At 50.5% G+C, this 27,137-nt stretch overlaps 14 protein-coding genes across 14 annotated transcripts; 8 read left to right on the forward strand and 6 right to left on the reverse strand.

Moving 5' to 3' along the window:
- Positions 1-630: 630 nt before the first annotated feature.
- On the reverse strand, positions 631-2,907 carry N7474_004531 (putative C6 transcription factor (Leu3); the record flags this gene model as incomplete). Its single annotated transcript, XM_057195946.1, has 7 exons — positions 631-1,403; positions 1,460-1,719; positions 1,768-2,205; positions 2,258-2,575; positions 2,633-2,733; positions 2,782-2,830; positions 2,888-2,907. 7 exons carry the CDS (start codon positions 2,905-2,907, stop codon positions 631-633), a joined length of 1,959 nt encoding a protein of 652 aa, XP_057053342.1.
- Positions 2,908-4,070: 1,163 nt separating this feature from the next.
- N7474_004532 (uncharacterized protein) lies at positions 4,071-4,722 on the forward strand (the record flags this gene model as incomplete). The annotated part of the gene is made up of 3 exons (XM_057195947.1): positions 4,071-4,212; positions 4,287-4,405; positions 4,474-4,722. 3 exons carry the CDS (start codon positions 4,071-4,073, stop codon positions 4,720-4,722), a joined length of 510 nt encoding a protein of 169 aa, XP_057053343.1.
- A 345-nt stretch (positions 4,723-5,067) lies between these two features.
- On the forward strand, positions 5,068-7,426 carry N7474_004533 (putative citrate synthase; the record flags this gene model as incomplete). Its single annotated transcript, XM_057195948.1, has 4 exons — positions 5,068-5,188; positions 5,246-5,458; positions 5,857-6,435; positions 6,498-7,426. The coding sequence occupies 4 exons, from the start codon at positions 5,068-5,070 to the stop codon at positions 7,424-7,426; spliced, it is 1,842 nt and encodes a 613-aa protein (XP_057053344.1).
- Positions 7,427-7,989: 563 nt separating this feature from the next.
- N7474_004534 (uncharacterized protein) lies at positions 7,990-8,904 on the forward strand (the record flags this gene model as incomplete). Its single annotated transcript, XM_057195949.1, has 1 exon — positions 7,990-8,904. The coding sequence occupies one exon, from the start codon at positions 7,990-7,992 to the stop codon at positions 8,902-8,904; it is 915 nt and encodes a 304-aa protein (XP_057053345.1).
- Positions 8,905-9,024: 120 nt separating this feature from the next.
- N7474_004535 (uncharacterized protein) lies at positions 9,025-9,267 on the forward strand (the record flags this gene model as incomplete). The annotated part of the gene is made up of 1 exon (XM_057195950.1): positions 9,025-9,267. One exon carries the CDS (start codon positions 9,025-9,027, stop codon positions 9,265-9,267), a length of 243 nt encoding a protein of 80 aa, XP_057053346.1.
- Positions 9,268-9,588: 321 nt separating this feature from the next.
- N7474_004536 (YbhB/YbcL family Raf kinase inhibitor-like protein) lies at positions 9,589-10,217 on the forward strand (the record flags this gene model as incomplete). The annotated part of the gene is made up of 2 exons (XM_057195951.1): positions 9,589-9,607; positions 9,658-10,217. The coding sequence occupies 2 exons, from the start codon at positions 9,589-9,591 to the stop codon at positions 10,215-10,217; spliced, it is 579 nt and encodes a 192-aa protein (XP_057053347.1).
- An 893-nt stretch (positions 10,218-11,110) lies between these two features.
- N7474_004537 (Zn(II)2Cys6 transcription factor domain-containing protein) lies at positions 11,111-12,673 on the forward strand (the record flags this gene model as incomplete). The annotated part of the gene is made up of 2 exons (XM_057195952.1): positions 11,111-11,525; positions 11,580-12,673. The coding sequence occupies 2 exons, from the start codon at positions 11,111-11,113 to the stop codon at positions 12,671-12,673; spliced, it is 1,509 nt and encodes a 502-aa protein (XP_057053348.1).
- N7474_004538 (uncharacterized protein) lies at positions 12,651-13,785 on the reverse strand (the record flags this gene model as incomplete). Its single annotated transcript, XM_057195953.1, has 6 exons — positions 12,651-12,708; positions 12,887-13,009; positions 13,211-13,262; positions 13,330-13,469; positions 13,515-13,687; positions 13,738-13,785. The coding sequence occupies 6 exons, from the start codon at positions 13,783-13,785 to the stop codon at positions 12,651-12,653; spliced, it is 594 nt and encodes a 197-aa protein (XP_057053349.1).
- Positions 13,786-14,104: 319 nt separating this feature from the next.
- Positions 14,105-14,737, reverse strand: N7474_004539 (YbhB/YbcL family Raf kinase inhibitor-like protein; the record flags this gene model as incomplete). The annotated part of the gene is made up of 2 exons (XM_057195954.1): positions 14,105-14,508; positions 14,542-14,737. 2 exons carry the CDS (start codon positions 14,735-14,737, stop codon positions 14,105-14,107), a joined length of 600 nt encoding a protein of 199 aa, XP_057053350.1.
- A 373-nt stretch (positions 14,738-15,110) lies between these two features.
- N7474_004540 (uncharacterized protein) lies at positions 15,111-17,059 on the forward strand (the record flags this gene model as incomplete). Its single annotated transcript, XM_057195955.1, has 3 exons — positions 15,111-15,279; positions 15,343-15,588; positions 15,678-17,059. The coding sequence occupies 3 exons, from the start codon at positions 15,111-15,113 to the stop codon at positions 17,057-17,059; spliced, it is 1,797 nt and encodes a 598-aa protein (XP_057053351.1).
- Positions 17,060-17,368: 309 nt separating this feature from the next.
- On the reverse strand, positions 17,369-18,510 carry N7474_004541 (uncharacterized protein; the record flags this gene model as incomplete). The annotated part of the gene is made up of 4 exons (XM_057195956.1): positions 17,369-17,567; positions 17,621-17,769; positions 17,924-18,056; positions 18,110-18,510. 4 exons carry the CDS (start codon positions 18,508-18,510, stop codon positions 17,369-17,371), a joined length of 882 nt encoding a protein of 293 aa, XP_057053352.1.
- A 440-nt stretch (positions 18,511-18,950) lies between these two features.
- N7474_004542 (nucleobase cation symporter-1 family protein) lies at positions 18,951-21,191 on the forward strand (the record flags this gene model as incomplete). Its single annotated transcript, XM_057195957.1, has 11 exons — positions 18,951-19,045; positions 19,108-19,211; positions 19,267-19,364; positions 19,422-19,539; positions 19,607-19,708; positions 19,758-19,941; positions 19,991-20,375; positions 20,427-20,542; positions 20,595-20,672; positions 20,726-20,880; positions 20,932-21,191. 11 exons carry the CDS (start codon positions 18,951-18,953, stop codon positions 21,189-21,191), a joined length of 1,695 nt encoding a protein of 564 aa, XP_057053353.1.
- A 175-nt stretch (positions 21,192-21,366) lies between these two features.
- On the reverse strand, positions 21,367-22,446 carry N7474_004543 (isopenicillin N synthase family dioxygenase; the record flags this gene model as incomplete). The annotated part of the gene is made up of 2 exons (XM_057195958.1): positions 21,367-22,197; positions 22,261-22,446. The coding sequence occupies 2 exons, from the start codon at positions 22,444-22,446 to the stop codon at positions 21,367-21,369; spliced, it is 1,017 nt and encodes a 338-aa protein (XP_057053354.1).
- A 2,341-nt stretch (positions 22,447-24,787) lies between these two features.
- On the reverse strand, positions 24,788-26,235 carry N7474_004544 (fungal specific transcription factor domain-containing protein; the record flags this gene model as incomplete). Its single annotated transcript, XM_057195959.1, has 2 exons — positions 24,788-26,027; positions 26,144-26,235. 2 exons carry the CDS (start codon positions 26,233-26,235, stop codon positions 24,788-24,790), a joined length of 1,332 nt encoding a protein of 443 aa, XP_057053355.1.
- Positions 26,236-27,137: the final 902 nt, after the last annotated feature.

Here is a 27,137-nt window from a genome sequence, read left to right on the forward strand (position 1 = left end):
GTGATAACTCGCTGCTGCCAAGAGTGTTTTACCTTCGGCGCGTAAAAGAGTATTAGGAAGGTGTTTGTGCTTCATACATGGTCTGTGGCGAATCGTGGTGCATAGTCCAGCGACTCTTTTTCTATTTCACCGAAACCCCTTGCCGATCCCTCTCAGAACCAAACTCGGCATTGAGATAGGATCGCCTGGCCCTATAATGCGGGGAAGCAGCTCTTATCAATGACTGGCATCGGGGAAATGCCATTTTCAGTCTGGAGCGCCAACAAGGAATAATAACTAGGTTGAAAACTACTGCTAGCTGCATCTTCTTCGAGCATACGCATTCTTTGTTAGCTGGCACCCGGCCTTCCAGCCCTAGTTAGGGTGATCAGTGGCGAGGACGCTCCAGCATTCATTGGCGGGAAGTCGGCCAAGACGCGACGTAACGTTAGTTAGGACATGAACTAGTAGGGATGTCCAAGAGGCATCCCGAGATTGGCCGACCTATCTAGAAGTTCGATCGAAACTGTCAATCAAGATGGCTGTCTCTGATTCTGCTCGGAAAGTAGGGTAGTGCTAATGCCGAGCGATCCGAATGCAGGTCGTATCTGATATCGTACAATCATAATCTGAATTATGCGCGTCATATCTTTACAGCAAATTAGTGGTAGACGGCCACGAAACCGAATCCATAGAAAACAAAGCATCGTCTCCGAGCGCCCACTCAAAGTCAGCGAGGAAGTTCTCGTCTAACAAGAACGACTCCTGTCGGTCTGCCGACGCCCCGGCGGACTGGATGGCACTGGACAATGCGTCTCGATTTGAGTCCACGCCTGTACTCTCTGGATCATTAGTGCCTGTGCCACTCCGCGCACGGGGAGGAACAGTACCATCACCCGGTTCGGCCTGGGCCAAGACCACCGACCGTGAGAGGGGATCGAACTCGTCTCGGAACCACCACACGGCATCCACGACGGCGCTGATAGCCAGCCGACTGCGGATCCTCAGACCTGTATACTCGGAGCCGTCGGCTTTTCGGAAGGCTTTGCTGCTGTTCCATAGGGCGTTGAGGATCGTGACAGTCTTGGAGGCCATGTCGGTGCTCTCGACGGACATCTGCTTGGCTAGGTTGATCGCGGTGAAATACGATGCTCGGGCCCGTCCAGTGTCCGGAACCTGGCAGGTACTGCTTTTGAGGATCCGCAGTAATGCGACAGACGCGATGAGGAGCCCGAATCCGTGTTGGACGGGCGCCATCGAAGCTGAGTGCAGTCGGCTGGTGATGCTTTGAATCAAATCAATCATGTGGCATGCCGTGGCCAGGAGCCGAGGAAAACAGCCACTGGATAGGAGCGTCTGGGTTTTAAAGAAGTGGAAAACCTGGACTACCATCCGGCACATGACGGCATGATACCGCTCGTCGTCTACATCGGGACGGAATATTTAGCAAAATTGAAATCAAAGGACAAGAGTCACATACCAGTCATGGCCTGTAGTTCTACCTCATCCACCTGGCTCTCATAAGTACGCAACAATATATCCAACGAGCGCTCCTGGTCCACGGACATGTTGCGCACTCCATTCTCCTGAACGGCCTGGCTGCATCGCGCCATGAGCTCCTGGCACCGAAGCTTCAACACAAGCGACGAAGCAATCTTGTCAAATAGAAGCTGCCGCTGTGTAGGGTCCTGTGCGAGGTTGACCAAAACTCGTGGCGACTGTCCTTTGATCACGCATGCGCTGCTCGAGTGTTAGAGAATTGACGGCAAACCTACCAATTGGACATACCGTTGGTACACAACAACGCAATGAGCCCACAGCTCCGCACGCCGGACCATGTCAGCTTCTGAGGGTGAGGAAATTTTCACGCGGGAAAACTCATGGCTCGACATGGGGATATGCAGTCCATTCTGCATGGCGATATGGAGCAACAGCCCACTCATGGGAAACGTCACATCGGGACGGTTACCCTTGGGAAAAGGCCATGTTAGCAGCAACAACAGTCCCTGGATCGTGTGCCATGGTGGCGATGGAGATACGCCAGATAGGAAGGCCATCTCCGTGATGCTTTGCGCCAGCGCCATCAGGAGAGTGGGATTGCGGGAGTAGTTCCGGCATGACACCCCGATTACGGCCCAGAAGAGGAACGGTGACTGGGCGTAGTATGTATTCGGGCGCGTCTGTGGGTCGAGTATGGGCAGGAACTGTGCATAATGACAAAAGAATCTAGACTTTCATGTCAGTCGCGAACCTCTTGAGACACAGCAGGGGTGCCTACAGCCGGAACAGATCATCAATCTCCTCTCCGCTCACCCAAATGCCGTTCACTGATCGGGGCTTGGTGATATCAGTCGTACTCCCTTCTGCCCAACCCGGTGCCGGACCGGAGGTGGTGAGCGGGTACGCAGGAGCGGCGGCAACCTGGGACACCGGAATGTGAAGGTCACCACCCCCGGCAGACGGACCCTCGCGCACGCCCATCTCCGCCGCCGCCGTCAGCAGGGCAATGGGTGAGGGATTAGGCGACTCGGCCGACTGCGAGGTCCTCAATTTCCGGCGCAGCTCCTCGGATTCCTTTTCCAGCTCCGAGAGACGTCTGCCCATGGGATATGGTTAGCATGAGATAATAGCTTTTCCTCCGGTCAAGACATACTTGCGCTTGTGTTCCCGCTTGAAGGGGTCAGAGATGACACATTCTGCCTTCATCTTCCGGCAACGGGAGCATGGATGATTCACATAGACATCGCATTTGGCCTGCCATTGTTAGATCTGTCCGTCTAGCATGAGCAGAAGCTCGCGAACCTTTTGCTGACGACACTCGGTGCACGCCTTCTTGCCCTTCTTGGGCAGTCTGTAACTCCTCATGTTAACACGGATGCGACGTTTGAGGATTGGAGACAGAACCTACGTGGTGGATGGCTCGGACATGGTCGGTCGGGACCGGGTTGAGGGCCGGGATCGGTTGAGCGTAGAGAGGGTGTGCCGGAGTGACCGCGCAAGTGCGGGAATGGGATGAGCAGAGACAGAGTAGAGTAGCGCTTGCCTGTTTAGGCTCCTGTTGATCCGGGCTGCGACTTCCTCCAGCGATGCAAAGAGGAAAAAGGAAGGCGCGGCTGTCCCGGTACCGGCATGTCCAGGTCCGCCCGTGATTGGTCAGCACCAAGAGTTCACAGAGTTAAATAACATCGAATGCCCCTTTGTGTCTTTCCCTTTTTGCTTCTTCCCTGGAGTTGATGAATGAGGGAATTGAAAATAACATTCCCGTACCGAATGACCGTACCAGACTCGTGCGGTGCCTCGAGGGTGATATCCGTCCTACTCCACCAAAGTATTGTGGGCTCGCCCCGTAGCACTCGACGGGATGAACATGTTGAACGGTAGCAGTCACACCCGGTCAGTGTCCTCAGCGTCGGATCATTACCCCTAGAATTTGTCAACACCGTGCAACATTGGTGATTGATGGTTTCATGGTCTATTCTATACTATATTTGACATACTCTTGACTAAATCCCTTCAGTTTGGCTTCGCGCTAGATGACTAGAAGGATGGACCTCGATATCAGTCCTAGAAATGAACTATGAAAACTCGTCATGAAAAGACACTATCCCTCATGACAGTTTTGAAATAGAAAGGGGAGACGAATATATGTCTCGCAGGTAAGGGGTGGGCTAAACACGCGCGCCCACATGTCTTTATCTAGTCAATTATAAGAGTTTGTTTGAAGGCGTAAATTTTATTCTTCTGTGGAAGATACGGGAGTTCAATCGCAAGAGATCATATCGTTAACCCTTCCGTAGTACCCTTGTCTCGCGTTCTGATTAAGTACTGGTACCTTTCTTTGGTCTTCTTTTTGCCAACTGAAGACTTTCGACAATCCTTCAACCTATTCCCCTGGCCCATTCTTCTCAAATAGAACCGACAACCAACTACTTTCAATGTCTTCTGCGGCGTGATATTCGTCACTACATGGCAACGCCACCAGGGGCGGCCAACCGCCATCGAGTGTGTTCACCGTGACATCACCGCTACTATATATATCATACCCGGGATCTCTCCTCAAGAATCCAAACGGAGCAAATGAGCACGCCGCCATGAGTTTCGACATCCCTAGCGTCAGCGAGCTAAAGCGTGCCGCCGAGTGCGGGCAACGCATCACACCCGAAGACGTGTCGGTGATTTCGCAAGCCGAAACCGAGCTGACGGGCAGTGGGCCAGTTCGGGGCGGACCAGCCGGTAGGTCTTGAGAGAATTTGACTTTTCTGCAAATATGCAAGGCAAGGTACGGCAAGGTGACCCACGGAACACAGCCACGGCGCAGAGCCTGTCGATGCGCCAGATGAACTTTGATACCAAATTCGACGAGGTGTCGCGTAAGCCCCAGAGCCATATCACGCAGGAGGATGCGCGGGAGATCCAAGCCACCGAGGTATGTACGGATTGGTCGAGGGTTATGTGTGGAGAACGGACTTGACTTACCCAGTGGTGATTATCTAGGGCCGTGCCTTCAATAGACCGCCCGGGGTGGGCTCAGTCTCGGCGCAGGTGCGGTCAATCGCCAATCGCAACGAAGCCTTGGGTCTGCCTCCGGTTGCGGCGGATGTGCCTGTGTATGTGACCAAGGAGGATGCACGGATTGCGCAGCGGAACGAGTCCCTGCTGTATGGCGGACAGAACCCGAGTGCCGGAATGGCGGCACAGATGCAGGTGAGTGGAGAAGTGAGAGTAAGCGGTGGACGAGGCTGATGATGATGGTGGTGGTGGAGAGTGCTGCGGATAAGATTGAGCATGCCCGGAGGGGCAGTGAATACCAGTAGGATATATCATTTCCACGTAGTATAGGCCGACCCGGCCGAGTGGATTTGCCCAGGAGAGCTTACTTTGTTCCCACCGCATTCTGTGGTCCGGAGCAGTGGAGCTCCCTCAATTTGTCATGGGCTTGCATTGCGAAGGAATTTGGAATCGAGAACGGATTTGGAATTGGAACACACATGACGCAATCCATTTATCAATTCATTCGGTTCCTTCTTAAATATTCCCTTCGCTCACTCTCAAGGTCCCCATTCCCCCAAGTTACCCTCTCTCTCCATCATGCCTCTCACCGGTCACTGTCTCTGCAACGCGGTCACATACTCCGCCGATGTGGACCAGCCTCTTATCACCGCCTATGACCACTGCGATGACTGTCAGCGCCAGACCGGCTCCACCTATTGTACGCTGGCCCTGGAAAAGAATAGAAAATAATTTCATTACTAACTGTTTTACCCAGCCCTGGTCACTGTCGTACCCAAGGCCAAGCTGACCATCAAGGGCCCCGTCAAGACATGGTCCGGCAAGGGCAGCTCCGGAAAAGCCGTCCACCGCCTCTTCTGCCCCGAGTGCGGCTCGCCCATTGCCCATGATCCCGATGCGGCGCCGGAGATTATTGCTCTGAAGGCTGGCACGCTCGACATGGAACTCAAGAAGAACCTCAAGCCGGTAGGTAGCAGACAGACTTGGCAGACACCAACGCTAATGATTGCATGCAGGACACTGAGATCTGGACTGTCAGCAAGCTTCCTTTCTGCCAGGAACACCTTGCCAAGCCCTTCACACACATGCCGGAGTAAGAATGCGGAGGGAACTGCGAAAGATGGGAGCGTCGGACGGGAGGCATTCTCACGAGGGATTACGAAACGCAACAAAAGCATCGTTAACTAGCTCAATATGACTATGACCTTATTCGTGTACCCCAATTATTGGCCCGGTGTCTACATTATCCAATTACCTTACCCCGGATCTACCTAGGGTAGTTCGCAAGCGCAGGAGTACACATGTCACAGACCCACGGTGACATTATCTACCGTCGGAACATTTACCCCGATCGCTATCGGATATAAGATCCAGAGCATGGTTTGTATCCCATCACCCAGATGGTCAGCTCTCGCCAGCATCAATCATGTCGACCGGCACACTCTTTGTCCACGACTCGCGCACCGATCTCCACTACGAGATCCCCATCCACCGCAATGCAGTGCGGGCAACAGATCTCCAGGGCATCCGCGCCCCGTCTGCGGGCGCAGACCGAGCAGACCAAGTTGCCCACGGATTGCGAGTCCATGACCCAGGCTTGCAAAACACCACGGTGGTGGAGTCTGCTATCAGCTTCTCGTGAGCTTGCGGCGGCTGTGATGCTTGCCCTCGCAGTGTTGACCATGCCATACATATCTAGTGACCATGAGCGAGGACATTTGCTATTTCGTGGATACACCCTCGAGCAGCTGCGGGACGCTGACTTTGAAGGCATGTTCCACCTGCTGGTCTGGGGCACGTATCCGACGACGCATCAGAGAGCGGAACTAAGTCGGACGCTGGCTCAGCATATGCAAGAGATTCCAGATTCAGTGCATAAAACTATCCAGAATTTGCCGTACGGACTTCTCACCTTTATCCTCATACCATGTACCGCGTATGCGAACCGTCTAACCCTAACTGCAGACCAACTACAAGCCCGTTGCCGCTCATACTGGCCGGTCTAGCAGCCTACCTATCCAGCGTGCCAGAATCCATCCCCGCCTCATCAGACGCGAGCCTTTACCAGAAGAACATTGACACTGCTGACCATATGATCTTAAAAACCACTGCAGCCTACGCTGTGGTATTCGCCGTCGTCCACTGCCACCGCAAGGGCATTCTATGGCAGCCCGCCTCCCCTAACCAGACCTACTACGAGAACCTATTTACCATGTCCTGCTTGCTAGACCAAACGACTCAACGTCCAGACCCCGTGCGGCTGGCGTGTTTCCGCCGCTTCGCCATGCTGAACGCAGACCATGGAATGGCACTCTCTGTCTTCTCGACTCTCGTCACAGCATCCTCTTTGACGGATCCGGTCTCGTGCCTGATGTCCGCTGTCAGTGCCGCTCATGGCCCGCTCCATTTCGGTGCGACCGAGTCTGCGCAGCGCGCTCTGCGCGAGATTGGGGATCCATCGCGCGTTCCTGCCTTTATCGAAGAGGTTAAAGCCGGAAAACGTAAGTTGTTCGGCTACGGCCATCGCTCGTACAAGGGTACGGATCCGCGCGTTCATCCCATTCGGAACATTCTAAAGGATCTGGCTCCGGAACCGAGCCCGCTTTTTAAAATCGCCGAAGCTATTGAGATGGCTGCGAGCAGGGATGAGTACTTCCTTTCTCGCGGGTTGTATCCGAATGCCGATTTTTATGGAAACTTCGTCTTCACTGGCATGTTTGTAGACCCTCACATAGAAGGTGTTGTGAGCGATGTGCAGGAGGAGATTTGGCTGATGTTCTGCATAGTGGGTTCGAGCCTGAGATCATCCCAGCGGCTATGCTCTCGCATCGGATCATGGGAATCATGGCCCATTGGCGTGAATACATGGGTACGTACGCCACATGGCATGAATCGTCCGCAAGGCTCGGTGACTTCTTTGCTGACCATGTGTAACTAGTCACTCGCGGCAAGATTTTTCGACCCTCTCATATCTATACTGGTAGTGCAATGCCAAGGCTGGATGCTGTCGCGAAGATTTAGTCGGCTGTGTGGGGGTTTGCTCTGCGAGCAGGTCTCTTCAGGATTTATGTTCTTTGCTACTTACTACCTGCTCTTTAATCAAGATGCCATGTTGTATGATTTATTTTATTGCACATATTATTCGTAGCAGCACGCTTCTCTCAATATGCAACCCATCACAAGTGAATGTCTGTCTAGCACCGTGAGCGAAGTCACCGATACGACGCCTTTGTTGCGGGCTACCACTGATCGATATTCTGTTTTCACCACCACTGGAAAACGACTGATTATACTGACCGCAGCGCTGGCCTCAAGTTTCTCCCCTTTATCTGCAAATATCTACTATCCGGCCCTGAATTCCATTGCGAAAGACTTGCATGTCGGTCCGTCTCAGATAAACCTGACAATCACGACGTACATGGTATGGCCTGCTGAATGTCACTATCAGCCAAACAGCTAACTTTTTGTATACAGATATGCCAGGGCGTCGCACCAGCGTTCATGGGCTCCTTAGCCGACCAAGCAGGCCGTCGACCGGCCTACATCTGCTGTTTCATGATATATATCGCGGGCAACATCGCTCTCGCCCTCCAACGCCACTATTCCGCGTTGCTGATTCTCCGCGCCGTTCAAAGCAGCGGCAGTAGCGGAACAGTTGCCTTGGCATCTGCCGTTGCTGCTGATATCATCACTCCGGCCGAGCGAGGCTCTTATATGGGTCTTGCCTCGCTTGGTAATATTCTCGCGCCCTCGCTTGGCCCTGTTCTCGGTGGCCTGTTGGGCCAGTATTTGGGATGGCCGGCAATCTTTTGGTTTTTAGCCATTGCAGGTGCTGCCTTTTCTGTGCCGCTGATTCTGTTTTTCCCTGAGACTTGTCGGGCTATTGTTGGGGACGGATCAATCACTGCACTAGGGTGGAATAGGACCTTTTGGAGTTATATGAAGCGGCCTTGGAATCAAGCTGCCAGCTTCACCCGTCAATCTCCTCCTCAGTCGACAAAATGGGCCATCCTCAATCCTTGGTCCTCACTGCGACTGCTTTCTCATAGACCGGTAGGCCTAGTTTTGCTGGTGAATGGTGTCATTTTCGCAAGCTACTATGCTGTCACTGCGGGTATTCCTTCGCTCTTCAGGGCGCTTTACAACCTTCACGATCTCGGTATAGGGCTAAGCTTTATTCCCGCCGGACTAGGCTCGCTGGTTAGTGCAACTGCCAACGGCGTGTTGGTTGATTGGAATTACAGACGAATGCGCGCAAAAATAGGCCAGCCAGTACGTAAGCACCAGCGTGAAGACATCTCCGACTTTCCAATTGAGCGGGCTAGGCTACAGATTGGCTTGCCTATGGCGGTACGTCTTATTATATATAGTGTATGTCCTGCCCTTCTGGTTTCAGATGTTGATATTCTAACGTAGATATTTGCTGCCGCCTCGATCACTGTCTATGGGGCCATCCTGGCTCATGGAGCTCCATTGTGGGCTGCTCTTCTGATGATATTTTTCATTTGCTTCTTTATCACCGCCGCATACAATGTCATGAATGTGCTGATTGTGGACTTGTACTACACAACCCCGGCCACGGCTATGGCCGCGAACAACCTGGTGCGCTGCTGTCTCGGTGCGGGCGCCGCCGCTGCGGTGAACCCATTGATTGGGCGGGTAGGTGTGAAGTATGCTTATATTGTCGTGTCAAGCGTTGTAGCGGTGGTGATTCCGTTGCTCATGCTTGTTTATTCTAAGGGCTGGGCGTGGCGACGAGCACAAATGGAGCCGCCCTAGAAATCTGCCCTGGGAATTGCTGACTACTCTACATGGATTTTCAGGTGGTGCAACAGAACTGAATTTTGTAGTCGGTAAATATTTGCAGGACGGGGTGGTATATACAGACGAAGATGATTGGATTTTTCGTGCGTTGCACGTCTATATAATGAAATCCACTTGGACATTTTCACATCCGAATCATACGTATATTTATTGACAATGATGTTAGAGGTGTGGATTATATGGTTTCTTGTAGCAGGCATGACAGATCAATATCCACTGCTGCCCATGCAACAACTCCAGGTTGGTTATCCAGGAGACATGTGGGTCTGGCCCGGAATGACATTAGATGTTCAAGGTATGAAGACAATCCGGGATGCTTGCCGAGTCTTGCTAACTGTGCATCAGATACGAAGACCATCCCCGATATTGGTCACGCTGGTCTGCACTGCGGCACTCGCTACCTGATCCTCTTCCTCGACCTCGACGTCATGATGCCCGGGGCCGCAATCCAGACGGTTGTCTTACACTGGTACCAGTCAGGCCTCATAGTAAACTGCACAGACACAGACTCGCGGGGTCACCTGGTGCCGTCCGCGGATAGTGGCGGGCCGTCTTCGCCCATCGCTGAATATATTGGACCTCAGCCTCCTCCCGGCTCGCACCACCGTTATGTCTATCTCCTGTATGTGCAGCCATTCAAATATCGCTTTCCAGCTTGCTTTTCGCACATTCCGCCGAAGATCATGGCCGCGCGTGCTGGATTCGATGTGAGGCGGTTTATGCAGGCGGCCGGATTGGATGTCCCGCTTGCGGTGAATTATTTCTTTGGCCGCAATGAGAGTCCTGGCCAGCCATCTCTGAGTTGGTTGAGTGCAACGATAACATCGTTCCAGTCTGTGACCTGTGACCCGGCTCCTACTGAGGTAATGTGGAAACGAAGTTGGAAGTGCGAGGACTTCTATTAGGGTGGTTCAGTATGAGCTGAATAGCGACTTGCATCAAGCCATCTATTTTCCCCGCATCGTATCTGGTAGAGCTTTCGCTTGAGGATATCTAACCTTTATCTCGAGCATATAACACCTTGCTATCTGTCTAATACTCAGGAGATGTTAAGGCGCTAGATAATGTATTATATACTACCCCTAGTTACCTCTTTTCCCTTGAGTAATCAGGTCTAAGTACGGGGGTCGACAATTTGTCAATATGTACCAAAAAGGGAACTTCAATGCTCCAGATGTGAGTATTACAGAGTGGCCTTATGGTGGCCTTATGTTCACAAGAGCCCAAAGCTTTAGCTGCCTTCCAAAAGACCCTATGTGCTCTCATTTAGCCCCCTGCTAAGTAGGGTATCAGATTCGGAGATGTGAATATGACTGGAACAGAAGATTATGAGACGAAATTGCAATACCATACAGCTGCATAACCGCAACCTAAACGATTGCCAATTCTCCACCTTTCAGCGCTGCCGTCCCCTCAGATTGGAGCCTTTGCGGTTGATGACATTATGGTGAGCCACAAGTTGTACTCCTGTATGCTCGGGTAGGACAGAACCTACTTGTGATAAAGGAACCTGCATGATGTAACTCTGGCGCCGTCCCGGCTTGTCGTGCAATCGTAGCAGCCCACTTTAGACTGGGAAAGGTATAATGGCCTTTGAAGTGAGCCTAATTTCATGCCTGTTGATATCGTACCTACGACAAAGATTGGGTGCCTTGATGAAGTAGATCTACGGAGGTACACGGTTACGTGCGCAACGAGCTCATGACGCCTTTACGCCTTTATATGAGACGAGGGTGTCGAAACCAACTAGCGCCACTGCTCAAAGGAATTCACGCGAATTGCTTGTTTAAATATGAGCATGTCCAAGTCATCCAAAGAAAATGCCAGTACGCTTCCCAAGAGTGTCAAAGTACGCTCTACCTGCAACGCTTGTCAACAAGCCAAGATTCGCTGCAGCCATGAGAAACCAACTTGCCGTCGGTGTCAGAAGCATAAGATCGATTGCGTATACAGCATGTCTAGGCGATTGGGACGACCAGCGAAGAAGGGAGATTCTCAGTCGCGGCTAGAAGAGAGTGGTGCCAGCCCCGTTCGACAGCAGCAAGCGGTGGATTACCAGGACCTCGAAAGGAAGACGACAAAGGCGACAAGGAGAAAATGCCACCAAGAAAGCACAGAGACCGGGATTCAGGCCCCGAATCGGGCCATGAAGAGGGTCTCCAAGGGAATGGGGAACAAAGTGCCTACGTCAATTGTTTCTGACGACATTTCCAGTTAGTAGCGTCCATTTGTGATTGTAGTACAAAAGACTGACACGATTCAACTAGTGCTGGATGTCGACATTGCATCCGAAGTCTGGCTGCAAGAATTGATGTCGACTCAACTCAACGAACCCGTTCTGAATAACATTGACACCGGATACGATAATAATAATATCGATCTTGATGATCTCACTGATCCTTTTAACAACACGAAATATCCGGGTCCATTTGTTGACTATTCAGGCACGGACCCGTTTCTTTCATCGATTATGACGGTACCTGAACCGGCGACAGTGCATCCAGTTGCAAGCAACTGTCTTACAGGTTTTGAAGGACTTCAGGACCAGGCAATAATATTATCAGGATCTCAAGATATGGCTTTCTTCTCTTCATCTTATACATCGAGTGTGGATTCCAGGCAGCAAATGCAGTCTCAATCAGACCTATCTGCCATGAGCGGCGTCCCAAGTTCAAGGACATTGATGGATTCATACAATCACAAATCTCCGTTTGAGTCGCCAGAAAATAGTATTTACTCTTCAGAAAATATAGATACTGAGTTGGTCCCGGAAACGCCAAAAGGTTGCAGCTGTACACCGGACACCTGGTCAATAGGAGAGTTGGTCCGAGCTGGGCTGAAGCCGAGTAAGGATGAGACCAATATTGACAGTCTGTTGGCATACCAAAAAGAGCTTCAACGGCAAGCGGAATTGGTCCTGCGATGCAGAGTCTGCTCGAAGACGGAGTCTCGAGCCAACCTGCTCATGGTCATCATTGTGAGCATTGATAGCCACCTGACCATGCTAGAGGCAACTGCAACATCTGCCAAATCGTTTCTGCAAGAAGGTCAAGTTCTTTCGAATTTACAGTGCGGGGCTAGAAAACAGAGAAATGTCCAAAATAGTGTTGATCTTCATATGGAAACTTGCCCTTTACTGGTGGGAAACTTTCAAGTTCCGATTGAAGACAAGACTTGGTTCATCCGATGCATGCTACAGACACGACTATCTATGTTGCTATCCACGATTCGGCGCATTCGGGTTTATACACAAGACTTCTTCACTGCCACGCCTTATAGGGGTCGATTGATGATGATAATGGAGACGGACCGACGGCTGCAGTTGATTTTAATGAAGGTCAGAATGGTGACTGGCCGCTGAAATCGGCGGTGACATCCTTGTAGAGAACAGTGTAGCTATATGGCATAGTTAGATGAATATAGCTGGTCGATAATAAATGGCGCAGCCATTCAGGAAGACTGCTCGAGAATGGTAGAATAGAATCGGGCGGCGATGAGTTCCTAGTCGACATGGCGGCACGCAGAAATGAGAGCGATAAACGGTTCTGCCTGATCTGCCAATAGAAGAGCGCACAAGTCTATCAACCTGCCGAAGAAGCCCGTGAAGATGAATGGTGTGACTTTCTGCAGGTCAAAAGCAAACTCAACGAGCGCAGAGGTGGGTAGAGGCCCGCGGCCATTCGTGCTGGCCGCAGGCCTGTAAGACAAGTCAACAACCATCCATCCATGTACGTCAATGACGCAGGGGATTTATGACAGATTCTGGTGCTCCATAACTGAGGCAGCTGCACTATCAACGGATGGCGGTAATTTTTGGGAAATAAAGAGGGTGTTCTGTCATTTGCCAAGTCACAGATACTGCTACCTCAGTGGACGCCAGACAGCAAGCAAGACTGACCAGATCATCTTAACTCCAGATGAGCTTCCTTTCCGGAGAACCACCATGAATACTGAAAGGAAATGTCGGTGTTCCATGGATGCCCTGCAAATAATGACGGAATTGCGAAATGTCCATACGGTAGTCGACGTCGAAACCATTTTCGAGCTGGTCCACCGTGTCTGTCAACAGGGCTCCATTATGATCAACTGTACCGACTGCGTCAAGACACCCCAGCCATCGATGGTGACTATACCGGCACTTTCCGAGCAGTGCCTGGCTTTATTCGAAGCCGTGTGCGCCGCATATGACATCTCGAGCCAACCAGCTCTCTTCGATCCCAGTATCCTTGCGTTTGAGCAGCCTCCAGGCCCCTTCGTCTGTATCCGAAGTAAAGTCGTTCTTGGCCAAACCGAGCTCGATGAAGATGAGGCCCGACTGTTGGTTCGCACGCTCCTCGGCCGCACACTGATGCGTTTGGTGGAGCTGATGGAGGACCTGAGAGGGATTGTACGTGTTTTATTGGAGAGCGCACAGCATAACCGCACGGGCACCACCACGTTGAGGGCTTGCGAAAGCTCTGTCGACTGCACCATTGGGCGGCTGGCCGTCTTTTTGCAGCAGATAGAGGGCAAAGAGGGTCCATTAGCCTGAAGAGCAACTTCAGGAACGAAATCATGGATTGGACGTCGGAACCAGGTTGGTATAAGAAGCAGGTAGACCATGTATGCATATCATTGAATTCGCAAGACCCGTGCCAGGGACAATTCTTGAGAACACTGGTTAAAAAACAAAGAAAAAAAAGTCGGTCCGCATCGTAAAACATTGGGTATCTCATGCATCCAGTTCGAACGCTGCTCTAGCACCTCGATATCTCTGAATCATAAATGATTCGCCGTGACAAGCGATGATCGCCTAGGTGGACCAGGGCCGCTCGAAGACGCCCGTCCACTGGCCCCAGCCGATGATCTTTCCCTTCATGGCCTGCTTGATCTCCTGCTTGGTCGCCTTTTCGGGAGATTCCACTCCTAGTGGGGCATTGAGAGCGATGATGGTAAAAACATAGCGGTGACTTCCGTGGCCCAACGGAGCGCCTGCACCAATGTATGGTTTACCCATAATGTTGGGAAGGAAACACCAGCCAGCTTTGGTCCGACGAGTTTGAGCGGCATCTTCGTGCGGCTGGACATCTTCTGGCATGGCGGCAACCACAGGTGCGGGGATGGCCCAGAATAGACCATGGTGGATGACCATGAACGGGACGGGAATGTCGATGTCTTCGCAAACCAACATGTATTCCTTGACGGGTTCCGCGGACTCTGGGGCACTCCAGTGCAGCTACGGCAAAGCACCGAGCCGGTCCTTTGCGAGCATGCTGCAGCGCAGAGGCAGGCTGGAGCCGGAGGGACCACAGTCGGACTCGAGGGTCATGTTCGGCTCGGGCAGGTGCTGGAATGCGGGCCAATAGATCAGCTGGCGCGAGTCATGGGCGCGAACGGGGTAGAGCAGGCGGCCGATGGCAAACTGCAGGTACTCAACAATGAACATGGCAGCTGGGATTGGGCGAACGAAGAAGCAAAAGAGAAAGAAGGAAAGAAGTTGAGGTGTTTGTAGTGGTTCAGCGTGGGGAAGGCGCGACCGGGCCGTTAACGGGAAGTGAAAGGAGGAAGGAGGGAGGAGGAAAGAGGGAAGGACGAGGAAAGAGCGACTGACCGTGACTTGAACACTCCGTCTTCCATAGATCCCTTCAATAATTGGAAGTATGAGGCTGAATGGGTGACAATGCAAAACCCGATGATGCCCCACTGGTTACCCACTGTTCCTGATCTGCGATGACAACATCCGCCCGCATCCGGTCCAGTTCCCATCCCTGGCGCCTGCGCGGGTCGGAAAATCACCCTCTTCTCTCTCACGGGCCTTCATGTTCGCCTCGCTGCTGGACGCTGTCAAGGTTCCTCCGCCCTCCGAGGGCGTTCAACAGCGACCTCCGCGCTATGCGGGCGAGGACACTACATCGACGAGCCGCCGCGAGATCCTGGGCTGGTATGCCTACGGGATGGCGGCGGAGGTCTTCGCGGTTTGCGGTGTAGGTTCGTATTTTTTTGAGATTCCCACAACTCCAACAAGCCCAGGGGCTAAATGATCGCCCGTAGGTTCATTTCTGCCCCTCACTCTCGAGCAGCTGGCCCGTGAGCACGGCACCTTACAGATGAGCCACCTGCCCTGTGTCGGCGACCAGACCGCAAACAATGGCACGCAGCCTGTGGAGAATGAGCAGTGCCTGGTTGGCCTGCTGGGGCTCCAGATTAACACTGCGAGCTTCGCCATGTATACCTTCTCGTTGGCGGTGCTTGTCCAAGCTCTGACGTTGATATCGTTCAGCGCCTTGGCGGACTACGGTATGATTGCACACCACGACAAGCCTATCCCAGCAGCGGTATCTATTTGGACGTGAAGTTAACAACATTTGTCTCGTTGAATGATGCAGAGAACAATCGCAAAACGCTGCTCATGACATTCGGTTTCATCGGCTCCGCTACCAGCATGCTATTCATGTTCATCCCGCCGCCGGTGTTCTTCCTCGCCCCAATCTTGGTGGTAATCGGTGTGACGTGCCTCGGGTCGTCATTTGTGGTGCTGAATTCTTACCTCCCCGTCCTGGTGGCCAACGACCCGTCCATCCAAGAGACAAAAAAGGAAGAGGGTGAAGAACTGTCGGAGTTGCATCGGAACGAGGATACTGCCGATTGGAATTCATGGGGCGATGAGGAAGATAGTTTGGATGGCGTTGCGGAGGATCGCCAACAACCCCATGCCCCGAACTCATCATCGCCGGAGCTCCAACTGTCGACCCGGATCTCATCGAAGGGAGTTGGTTTGGGGTACTCGGCCGCGGTATTTGTGCAGTGTCTCAGTATCCTGCTGCTGGTCACTCTCTCGAAAACATCCCTGGCAAAGGCATCCGGGACGCTTCCACTCCGGTTTGTGTTGCTGCTAGTAGGCATCTGGTGGTGCGCATTCACCTTGGTCGCTCGTCGATTGCTACGCCCTCGACCTGGTCCGGCGTTGAGTACATCCACGCCAAATGGCTCTCACAGTCGCTGGCGGGTGTGGCTCCGGCTGATGGGATTTGCGTGGAAGTCCTTGTGGCGAACGGTGAAAGTGGCCATGCGGCTGCACGAAGTGCTTCTCTTTTTGGTCGCATGGTTCCTCTTGTCTGATGCCATGGCCACCGTCTCCGGCACAGCGATTCTTTTCGCTCGGACGGAATTGAAGATGAGTACGACGGCGGTCGGACTGCTGTCAATTACCGCCACTCTATCGGGCATGACCGGCGCCTTCTTGTGGCCGCACGTGTCCCGTCGTTTGGGACTAGAACCCAACCACACCATCATTCTCTGCCTCGCGCTGTTCGAGATCATCCCTCTCTACGGAATGCTTGCCTACATCCCATTTATTAAGAACTGGGGCGTCATTGGACTACAACAGCCATGGGAGATCTTCCCCCTGGCTATTGTGCATGGAACTGTGTCTGGCGGTCTTGCATCATACTGTCGCTCCTTTTTCGGTCTTTTGATCCCACCCGGCAGCGAGGCGGCGTTCTATGCCCTCTACGCGGCCACGGACAAGGGGAGTTCGTTTATCGGTCCTGCCATCGTTGGGATGCTCATCGACGCGACAGGCCAGGTGCGCTCTGGGTTCTTCTTCATCGCGGTGCTGATTGTATTGCCGATCCCGCTCGTCTGGATGGTAAATGCCGATAAAGGCCGTCGCGAGGCTATGACTATGGCCCAATCCCTCGACGCTTCTCACGGGGGACCTGCAGAGGATGCCCAAGAGGTGGAAGGGCTTTTGGCCCGTCATGAATAGATCATATGAGGTAGACTTACGAATATAGATACAATCTGACCATTATTTCTTGTTGATAGTTTGGACTTTGGAGACGCCCAGAGCTGGCCCCTATGGAATGCACTTGCTTTGAGCGACATGGTTCGCGGATCCATGCTTTGTATTTTTGCTATGGCTTCAGTTAAATCTAATTAGCGATCAATAATGGAATCGAAGCAGGGATCGAGTCACACGACTCCCAACTCCAAATATTATCTCACAAATGAGCCACCAAGCGATCTCATAGCAAGTCAGATGCTGTCTTCGCTTCCCGGGTCATTTTCACCACCTTCAGTCATCACCCCCTAGGAACACCCTAATTGGCATCCACCCGTCTCCAACAACCTTTCCCCGAGTGGTGATGTCGGTCAGGCTTTGGAATTCCTGTTCACTCAAACTCCAACCATCCAGTTCAAAGTTCGAATCAATTCGACTAGGCGTCACACTTTTGGGGATCATGCTAGTCCCCCTTTGGAGCCCCCACATCAATCTGCCCTCGTTAGGTTATTGTTTTCTTTCTTCCTGCGCGAATAATTGACTCACAGGATTTGAGCTACGGTCTTTCCTTTAGTTTCTGCAATCTTGAGCACCACCGGATCTTCAATCAAGTCAAGCGAAGAATTAATGGCGGATGTAGTGTGGCCGCCTAGGCAGGAGTATGCAGTACAATGTATTCCATTTGAATTGCAGTACTCCACTAGTTTGCGTCTGTTCGATTTTTGGTTAATAATTAGTTTATCTAACCATCCAGGAATTGAACGGCAACTTACGATGGATTGTGGGGATGAAGCTAAAGCAAGAAAAATGTCAGTGAAAATTGATCCCCTCGAAAAAATACTGAAATACCTCGATCTGGTTGACAGCCGGGACCACTTCGCAGGAAGGATCATTGAGAAGTTTCTCTAGGTGTGTGATCTGGAAGTTCGAGACACCAATGTTCTTGACCTTTCCAGTATGCAGTAGCTTCTGCATCTCTTGCCTGCATTTCCTTAGCACGTTGTAGAAAATACAAGCGACTGGACAATATCTTACCAGGTGTTGATGAAATTCCAATCAACAAGATGCTTAGATCGATCATCCGGATCTGTCGAGCATGGGAAATGAATCAAGAACAGGTCAACATAATCAAGTCCTAAATCATTCAGAGATGATTCGAGCCCGTCCCGTACGCGGTGATGCCAATGATTGTCAAGCTTAGTCGTGACCCAGATTTGATCTCGCGGTACTCCCGACGCGCGTACACCCTCGCCGACTTCTTTTTCGTTGCCATAATTCAACGCCGTGTCGATGTGGCGGTAGCCGTGTTTTAAGGCATGCTTCACAGCTTCTCTGGTATCGTTCTCTTTCGACTGCCACGTCCCAAGTCCGATCGCTGGGATAGCATTTCCGTTGTTCAGCGGGAACTTTTGGGTAGTGAAATTAGGCTTTGCCATTGTCGGGTGTGTTTTGGGGTTTTTTGATGGATGGGGGAGAGTTCGTGTTTTTGCGCGATATTCTTGGGTTGACGAGAGATATATTTCCGGAGAACCACCCTGCTGATTCTTATCTTGTCAAGCCCCTGTCTGTTAGTCTCTGCGGCTTTGGTTGGCCAATCTCAGTTTCAGATTTTATTGTCAAGCTCATCTTACCGCCAGGAATTAATACTGCACTTTCTGTCGAAGCCATGATCTCGGTAGAGAAATCCCCGAGTCCAGCATGTGGGGTTGATCGGCCAACTGCGATCGGCCAACTTAAGGAGAGAATGCAGATCCCCAGACGATAACACGAGATAGTGAGGGGGCGCACCAATAGCCTCCGCATAGGGGGTTTAGCAAGGTTGTGCGACGATAAGCGACAAATATGTAAATACTGACACCACAATTATCAGGATCCTATGTTCCACAACCCTCGAGACCTGCACCACCACCCCGTGGAGAAGCGAAACAAGATGGGCTGGTCATGGTCGCAGATCAAGTGCAAGCTTCAATGGTGAGTGTGGGCCCATACAGTGAATGCGTGAATCGCTCTCTCTGACTGTGTTATGCTACTAGCCCGAAGGACGAAAATGCATACTATGAAAACACCACATGGTGCAACCGCGACCTGATTCCCATTCCACCGGACCGGCGCACTTATGGAGTCTGGTCTTATTTCGGTAGGGAAATAACACCAGTGGATCATTCAAATGAGCAAATTAACATCTTTTCAAGGGTACTGGACTGTCTCAGGGTCTTGCATCTCGGCTTGGTCGACGGGTAGCACTTTGCTGGCCTTCGGGCTGAGCCCGCAGCAGGCCATCGCTGTTGTGGTGAGTGGTTGTTATGCTTCTACCATGGAATAGACTAATAGAATGTTTTTCGATTAGATTGTTGGTGGTATACTAGCTGGCCTTCTAGCCGTCGCGTGCGGGTGGACGGGAGAGAACCACCATATCGGATTCACCGTCTCGAGTCGATTTTCATGGGGGATGCGAGGGTCTTACTGTCAGTCATCGGCAACCGACCACTTTCCCAGATCCAATATTTAACGCTAACTTTCTTGTCAAAACAGTCCCTGTTATCCTGCGATGCTTCGTATCTTGTATGTGGTTTGGCATGCAAGCATTTTGGGGTGGTCAAGCAACGAGAGTCATGATCGGGGCTATTATTCCTGGTGGGTGGCCCTGAATGAGTCCAAGTGTGTTCTCAAGTAACACAGACAGGATTCGCTCACATGCGCAACTACTTTGACCCTGGATCGCATCTGCAGACGAATGACTTTATCGGTTTGGTAATCTGGATGTGTGCTTTTATCCCGGGTCTTCTCATTCGCCCAGAGAAGCTCCAGATACCATTTGTGATCTGCTTCGCCTGCTTCTGTGGAGCATGCTTCGGTATCCTGATTTGGTTCGTGCCTTTCTAATGCCTCATTATCGAATACTAAAGCGGTTGCTAGGGCCGTGTCAAATGCCCACGGCGCAGGCAGCCTGTTCCATGAACCAGCTAAAGCCCCCAATGTTGGCTGGGCGTTTATGTTTGGCATCACGGCTATCTTGGGTTCATGGGGATCTGGAACCCTGGGTCAATCCGACTGGACTCGTTATGCTAATCGACGACTTGCCCCAACGCTATCTCAGCTAGTTGCATCCCCCTTGACTATTGCGGCCACGGCGATTATTGGGATTGTTGTCACCAGTGCTTCGCATGATGTGATGGGCGGCGAACTTCAATGGAATCCAATATATTTGCTCGCAGATATCCAAGACTATTATCACTCAAGCTCTGGTGTCCGCGCGGGCGTCTTCTTTGCTAGCCTTGGGATGGTGTGCTCCCAGTTTGCGGTATTTCAGGTCCCACAGAAGCCAAGTTGATAGTCTGACCAGCAGTTCTAGATCTCAGTTGTTCTAAATTCAGTTTCGTGTGGTATGGACATGGCTGGTCTTTGGCCGAGATATATTAACATCAGACGGGGCGCGTACCTCATGTGCTGCATTGGAATTGCAACCCAGTGGGTCTTTTCTTTTTCCAGGTACAATTGATTACATACTAATTGGCTACAGACCATGGCAATTAATATCGACCGCTGACAAGTTACTCTCTGTGTTAAGTGGATTCGGTGTCTTCATGGCACCTGCAACGTGAGTCTAATCTGGGCATATCCCCCACAAAAAGTCTAATATCAACAAAATAGCGGAATCATGCTTGCCGACTACCATCTCATCCGGCGATATAAGCTCCGCCTTAGTGACCTGTACATCGGCGACAAATCCTCAATCTATTGGTTCTACAATGGAGTCAATTGGCGAGCATTCGTGTCGTTCTTGGCAGGAATGTGGCCACTTCTTCGTGTGTAAAACCTCTTTCGGATATCAGGCCTCAGGCTAATCGTTGATATAGCTGGCATGGTCGCAACTGTTGACACTTATTCCGCGAGCCAATGGACCGGTTGGGTGCGCCTCTACAATCTCACTTTCCTTGTCGGTCTTGCCTTAAGTTTTTCAGTCTTCTGGGCACTGAGCAAAATATTCCCTCCTGGTGGTCTGGGCCAAGAGTCTCCGTTTGTTGGCGAGGAAGTTGTTCTTTATGGAGTCTCGAAGGCGAGTCCTGAGACATCCTCACATACCGAGAAACAAGATACAGTGGCTAATGTGGTCTAAATGTGGATTAGTACTGGAACATAATCAGAGCATTTTTCAAGTGCATTGCTTGACCTCAAAAAGTGGATGAATATGCTTCCGGGTAGCCAAGATTTAGTCATTGATACATTTGACATACAACATCGCGTATTAAAAGAAGCCCATCACAAATACACTCTCGTATTTACTCAAGCCATCAGTAAGTCGCATTCATCCGCATCGTAATATAGTCTCGGCTCGTGATAGGATCATACTTCTTGGGCCGATCCGGCCCAAAGCAACCAGGGATACAATCGATAAGTCTTTCTCTGTCCGGACTGATGAAATAGGGTATGGAGTACCTTGGACGAGTCATGCGGCCTTTGGAGCTATCAGAATCCACAAGCGGAGGTGCACGAACACGGTGCAAAGTAGACTTGAGCTCGTCGTTGCTCCAGCGCATCAGAAGGTCCCCAATATTGACGACGGCCGAGCCTGGAATAAAAGGCGCCGGGTTGAATTTGCCTTTCTCGTGTATATCTTCGACCTCCAAACCGCCAACCTCATCCTGGAAGAGAATGGTCATTGTGCCGAAATCAGAGTGCGCCGCAATTCTCTCAGCTTTGCCCACTCTCAAAAGTTCTTCCTCTACCGCGGGATAATGCAACAATCGGCACTGGTTTGTTTTGTTCTGGTGATAGTCGAGAAAGAAGTTCTCGTCAATGCCCATCCCCACAGCAATGAGTTTTAGCATCAACTGCTCAATTCCGTAGCATGTTTCGAAAAACTCCGTAAAGAATGCTCGAAATCCAGGGAGCACTTCTTCCGGGACCCAGATATTGGGCATACGCTCGTCTTTTTCGTTTCCTAGTTCGAATGATTCTTTGACATCGGGAACCTTTCGTTGCTGGGCAATCTCGTTTTTATCAAAAACCATCTGCGAGACTTTCTCTCTGCCGATGCCCGAATATCCACGGTGATACCAGCCTTCAGCAGGATGCGGTGCCTTGTCTTTATCACTCTGGGGGAGTGCAAAGAACTTTTGGCTCTGATTTCGTACACGACGTCAGCTTCGGTGGTCATTGCATGTTCAAACAAGCCAGGCCCGTACCCACTGAAAGGCCTCGTCTACCAATTTCTGCGGAACGCCATGATTTTTAATATAAGCAAAACCTTCATTTTTAAAGGCCAGGTAAACAATCTTCGCGACTTGCGCAACTTCGTCGGCGTTCCCGCTTCGCGCTGGCTCCAAGTCGATAATGGAGATGCTCAAGGTATCAATAGCGGCGGAAACCATTCTGCAATAGATGGATCAGAGGGTGTCTGTCGTAGGTTACTTTCGCAAGCGGAGCTTTTATGTCGTAAGTACAGTTGAGGTAACCTAGATGGCGTGGACCGAGCGCCGCCTTCGTTCTCCGGTGACTACAGATCGGCCGACTCCTTGTTTGGTAGTAAGAAGTCCCGTAAATGAAATACCGACTTCTTTGAATACGACGCTAAGACTACACCACCTGATTTTTCCCAAGACAAAGGCCTAAAGGAATCCTAAACCTGAGATAAGCCCCTAAAGTCCCCAAGCTTCTCTATTGCCTAGATATCCTAAAGTTTCAAGGGCAAAGGGCATGATAGTTATGATAGTTCTTGTATTCAACGGGAAACACCGTTATGAAACACTTATGTGATGCTGATCATCGGTCACCTCATCTGAATCCTGATCCTGTATTCTCCGCGCGTGGGGGTCGAGGCCAGAACAATTCGGACACAGAGGCGTGTAATTGGAGGACGACCGAGGCTATTTCCTCGACCTTCTTGAACAGGATAAGCTTGGTGCCACCGGAGAGTTGCCGACGCCTTTTATCAAGCAATTTGCCTATCGCGATCGGCTAACTTCGTCGGCTGACTGATTCCCCCACAAATCATTTTGTTTGGAGATAGGTTAAACTCTTGTAGCCAACTGATACCGCGGTCACCCGTGCAAACCGACTGCAAGAAAGAGCCACGATCGGCAGTGTCACCGACAATAGGTAACACATTAGCGTGGATATAGGAGGTGAGCGAATAATGCTGTACTTGTTACGGTTGACCCTCTTTGCACGTTTTGATGTTATTCCTATCTGATACCACCTAGCTTTTGCATATTGATCGTTGATCTCGCTTCTCGTGAGGGTTCATAACCCGCTTCGGTTGCCTTAAAGGGATGTCAGCACCCTTGGCCAACGTCTCCCTTGTAAGATTAGGTCAACATATTAGTTGAATATACTGTGTCGCTTCAACATCGTATCGTCATCGCTTCTTCACCTGATCTACAGGCTTACTACTCTGCCAAATAGTTCCTTTACGGGGTGGCCTAGAATGCGCCGCCATCCTTGGTTAGGGCAAGGCCAATAACAACTCTCGAATCCATAAGATAGACCATATCTATAGCGTATTAGAGGTAGAAGAAACCCTTAAAGATAGCACGAAGGCAGTTCTTAGTGTTCCGTTTGAAAAAAAGAGAACACTTTCGTCGAAGCTACCACTATGGATGGTGAAAAGAAAGTCCTAATAGCTATTCTAGATCTAACTGCCGTCATAGACTGGGAGACGGGTGCGGAATTAAGGACACTAGAGTACAAGTACGGTCTGAAGGTACTCATCATTGCTATTGCAGCATCTCAAAGATAGATTGTCACACAGAGAGTATAGAGGTGGGAGGGGCTGGGTCAATAGGTTTCGAGGATATCGAATATACTCCGATCGGGAAGTACAGCAAGCCGCGGGGTGTGATCGAGGCCTTTGGATGATGTCTCGAGTATACGTGGGGCTTTCCCATGAAATGTTTAGAAATTAGACTTAAATATACTGGTGTGTAGTTGCAAGTAGCAGTCATGAGGCACCAGGCCGAGTACTTGGTTCCAACCCCGTCCTCATAATCTGCGCAGCCTGCGTAAAGAACGAGTCTATCCGCAAGGCAACAGGACGAAGTAGTCCAAGAGAAGCATCATCGTCGGCCCAGTCTCTCAGTCGCTGAAGCGATTCATGAAAGCTTTCTAGAAGCTGAAAAGCAGAATGAACTTGTTCCGGACTAGGAGCCAACAGAAAGAGATAAATCAAAAAATTTCCGCATAGTGTAAGTTGCGATCGCGCATCTACGAGCAGTAAGTTTAGTATATGAAGCTGAAGGAACTGTGGAATACTCACGCCCACCCCAAAATGCATGAAGACATGGTAGCGTGATCTCATCCATGAAGATTGTGAACTCTCGAAATTGAGTCACAGCTTGGTCGAAGTAGCGGCCAAGAGGAGAATTTGGATCAGATTTAGCTGCCATTTTGGCAGGGCTCATCAGAGCTCGGAAGAGCAGACCTTGAACGGCGAAGAACGCTAGACATAAAGGAGCTAGGACAATTGATTAGACCGTGCCATACCCATATGCACAAATGTACCTACCATTGTTCCGGAAAGCGGTGCAATCTCCAGAATAACCCATAGTAACACATTGAGGTCTCATGCATGAATACTTCTCAAGTTGAGATTTGATTTCGAGCAGCTTGGTCTCTCTATCAAGACAATTCGTAATACCTTCGTTATGATCAATACCAGAGCTGCTGGTGATTAGCCATTTAGATGTCCATTTCAAAAGCGAATAGGATACAAGCTCACAAATAAAGATCGATAAGCTCGTGTAGAATCCGGCTCAGCTTGACCATCTGCAGAAAGCGAGCACTGGTGGATATGTCAACGGTCCTACTTGACGCATCTACCAGATTATGAAACTCGTCAGGAACGTTTTCATCAAATGCCAAATCTTCCATATCTGTCAATGAAGTGGTGAACGAGTTAGGGTAGATATGTGGAGGATTCCCATGGCATATTGAAGACCAGAGGTCGGCCATGTAGGTGCCCCACCACAATTTCTTCCGCAATTTAATCTCCCAGGGAGCGATTTTCCATAATTTCGGATCACGGTGCAATCCTATCATCTGAGCACAAGCAACGGTGCGGGCAGAAAATATCCATGTGCGTGGTGTTTCGATCGTCGCATTATCAGCCGGCCTCTCATATAGTAGTAGGAGACACGCCTGTAAATTCCACAAATTAGGTGCATGGAACTCTCTTTGCAACGACGACTGAGCTTCTTCAAAGAGATCGTGCAAATTGAATGGTAGATTTCCTTGGAGGTCCGGATCGTGCTGCCAAAACATTGCTCCAAGACCATACACAGCACCACGCAGCGATGCCGGGATCTTGAGCTTATCTGTTGCGAATTCCTTCAGAAACCTGAATTTTGAAACCACACAATAGACAGGATGGACATGTTTGAAGAAGAGCCGAATCAATGCGGAGGAATGTGGCGACACCATAGACTCGATTATTTCAGATGCCCTCGCTTTGGCAATGTCGTCTGAAGGCTGAAACTCATCGTGCAGGATATTAAAATGGATCGGATGCTTCTTTTGGACTGGATCGCCGGGATATACTTGGAAAACATCTGCACTGACTCCATCCTGCTCGTTTATGATCACGGATCGAAATGATGCTAGGAGATCGGTGTCTTGCTCGCCAGACAGGCCCATACAATGGGCCGTGCGGTTCTCATTGTCCTCGAGGGTATATATCTGGGAATTTGGTGTAACAATAACACTGGCGAGTGATTGCCTATAGGATGATTGCTGCGTTTCTAGGCATGGTAAGGCTCCCGCAGGTCTTGGCGAGGTATTGGGAGGTCCCCCGGGAGATATATCAAATGAAACGTTTTCACTATTTGATTCTAGTAATGAGTCATCCTGATCACAGGCTGCTGGCGTATCTTCCGTCACAGACTGGTCCTCTAGAGGCAGTCGAGATGATCGAAATTGCCGCGTCCGCCCATCTTCGGTCGAGGTACATTGCAAGCCTCTCGTTCGACAGAACCTGCCTTCATCACGGTCAGTCTGATGGATCCAAAATAAGCATTTTCCAACCCACAAGGAGGCTCTGTTTCAATGACACATGCAGTCTTCCGCCTCCGACACGTATCGCACGGCCGGTTCTTGCGGCTCCTCCACTGGCGGGCATCGCCGAAGCTCGTCTTGATCTTGAAGGAACGCCTCCGCTGGCGCTCCATATTCAGGCGATCTGTGGAGTATGTCCGCCAACATCGATTAGGGATCCGATCAGAATGCGGGGTTGGAGATGAGGTGTTGAGTCCATAGCCTTCACCCTAGTTGCCCCACTCTGTTTACACATTCTATCAAGTTCCGGCGACCGGTTTCTTAAAAGAAATAAGTCCATGCTCGTACACCTGGAATAATAAAAATGAAGTTCAAACAAACAAATACCATATTTCGCGCTCTACAAATCTACTAAGCTACCTGTGGCGATAAGCGGGGTCCAAGGGGCTAGCCTCGGATATCTAACGTACGGTACGTGCTAGATTTGACAAACGTCAATACACTTATCAAACATTCAAAGAATTTGTCACACCTCATCAGGCTTTATCCCCCCAAAGTACGGAGAGGCGCAATTCACAGGATACTTAGCAATAATGGGCTGTAACAAAATCAAAATCGTGCGACCACGCTTTGTTAATGGAACGCCACCTGTATTACGGTTTGGTAGAGATCGACAGTATATTTACTACTATAGGGTAGGTCAAATAGTCGGAATAACAGTGATCCTACTGGCATGTGCTTAGATTTGCTTGAACGTCCTTCGCTAGTAGTCATTCAATCTATTTTGGCTATATAACAGACGTATAATAATGATACAATAATAGCAAAAATATTGTTGTGAAAATACTAAAAATATTCTATCAGCTATATTCATTCTACTAGCTACGTATTTATAGGATAAGTTGGTTGGTAGACAACCTATAGAATGAGGCTAGCCTAATAGCATGCCTCCTTTAGTATTCTATTTCAATCTTATGGCCAAAAATAAAAATGAAAATAAAAATAAATGGTTAACATCATAGATCGACACAGTATAGTGGGAATTTTCACCTAACGGGGACATGCCTCTCCCAAC

The sequence above is a fragment of the Penicillium riverlandense genome (assembly GCF_028828495.1).
Source record: "Penicillium riverlandense strain IBT 135883 chromosome Unknown utg000003l_segment0_segment0, whole genome shotgun sequence".
In the NCBI taxonomy this organism is placed as follows: domain Eukaryota; kingdom Fungi; phylum Ascomycota; class Eurotiomycetes; order Eurotiales; family Aspergillaceae; genus Penicillium; species Penicillium riverlandense.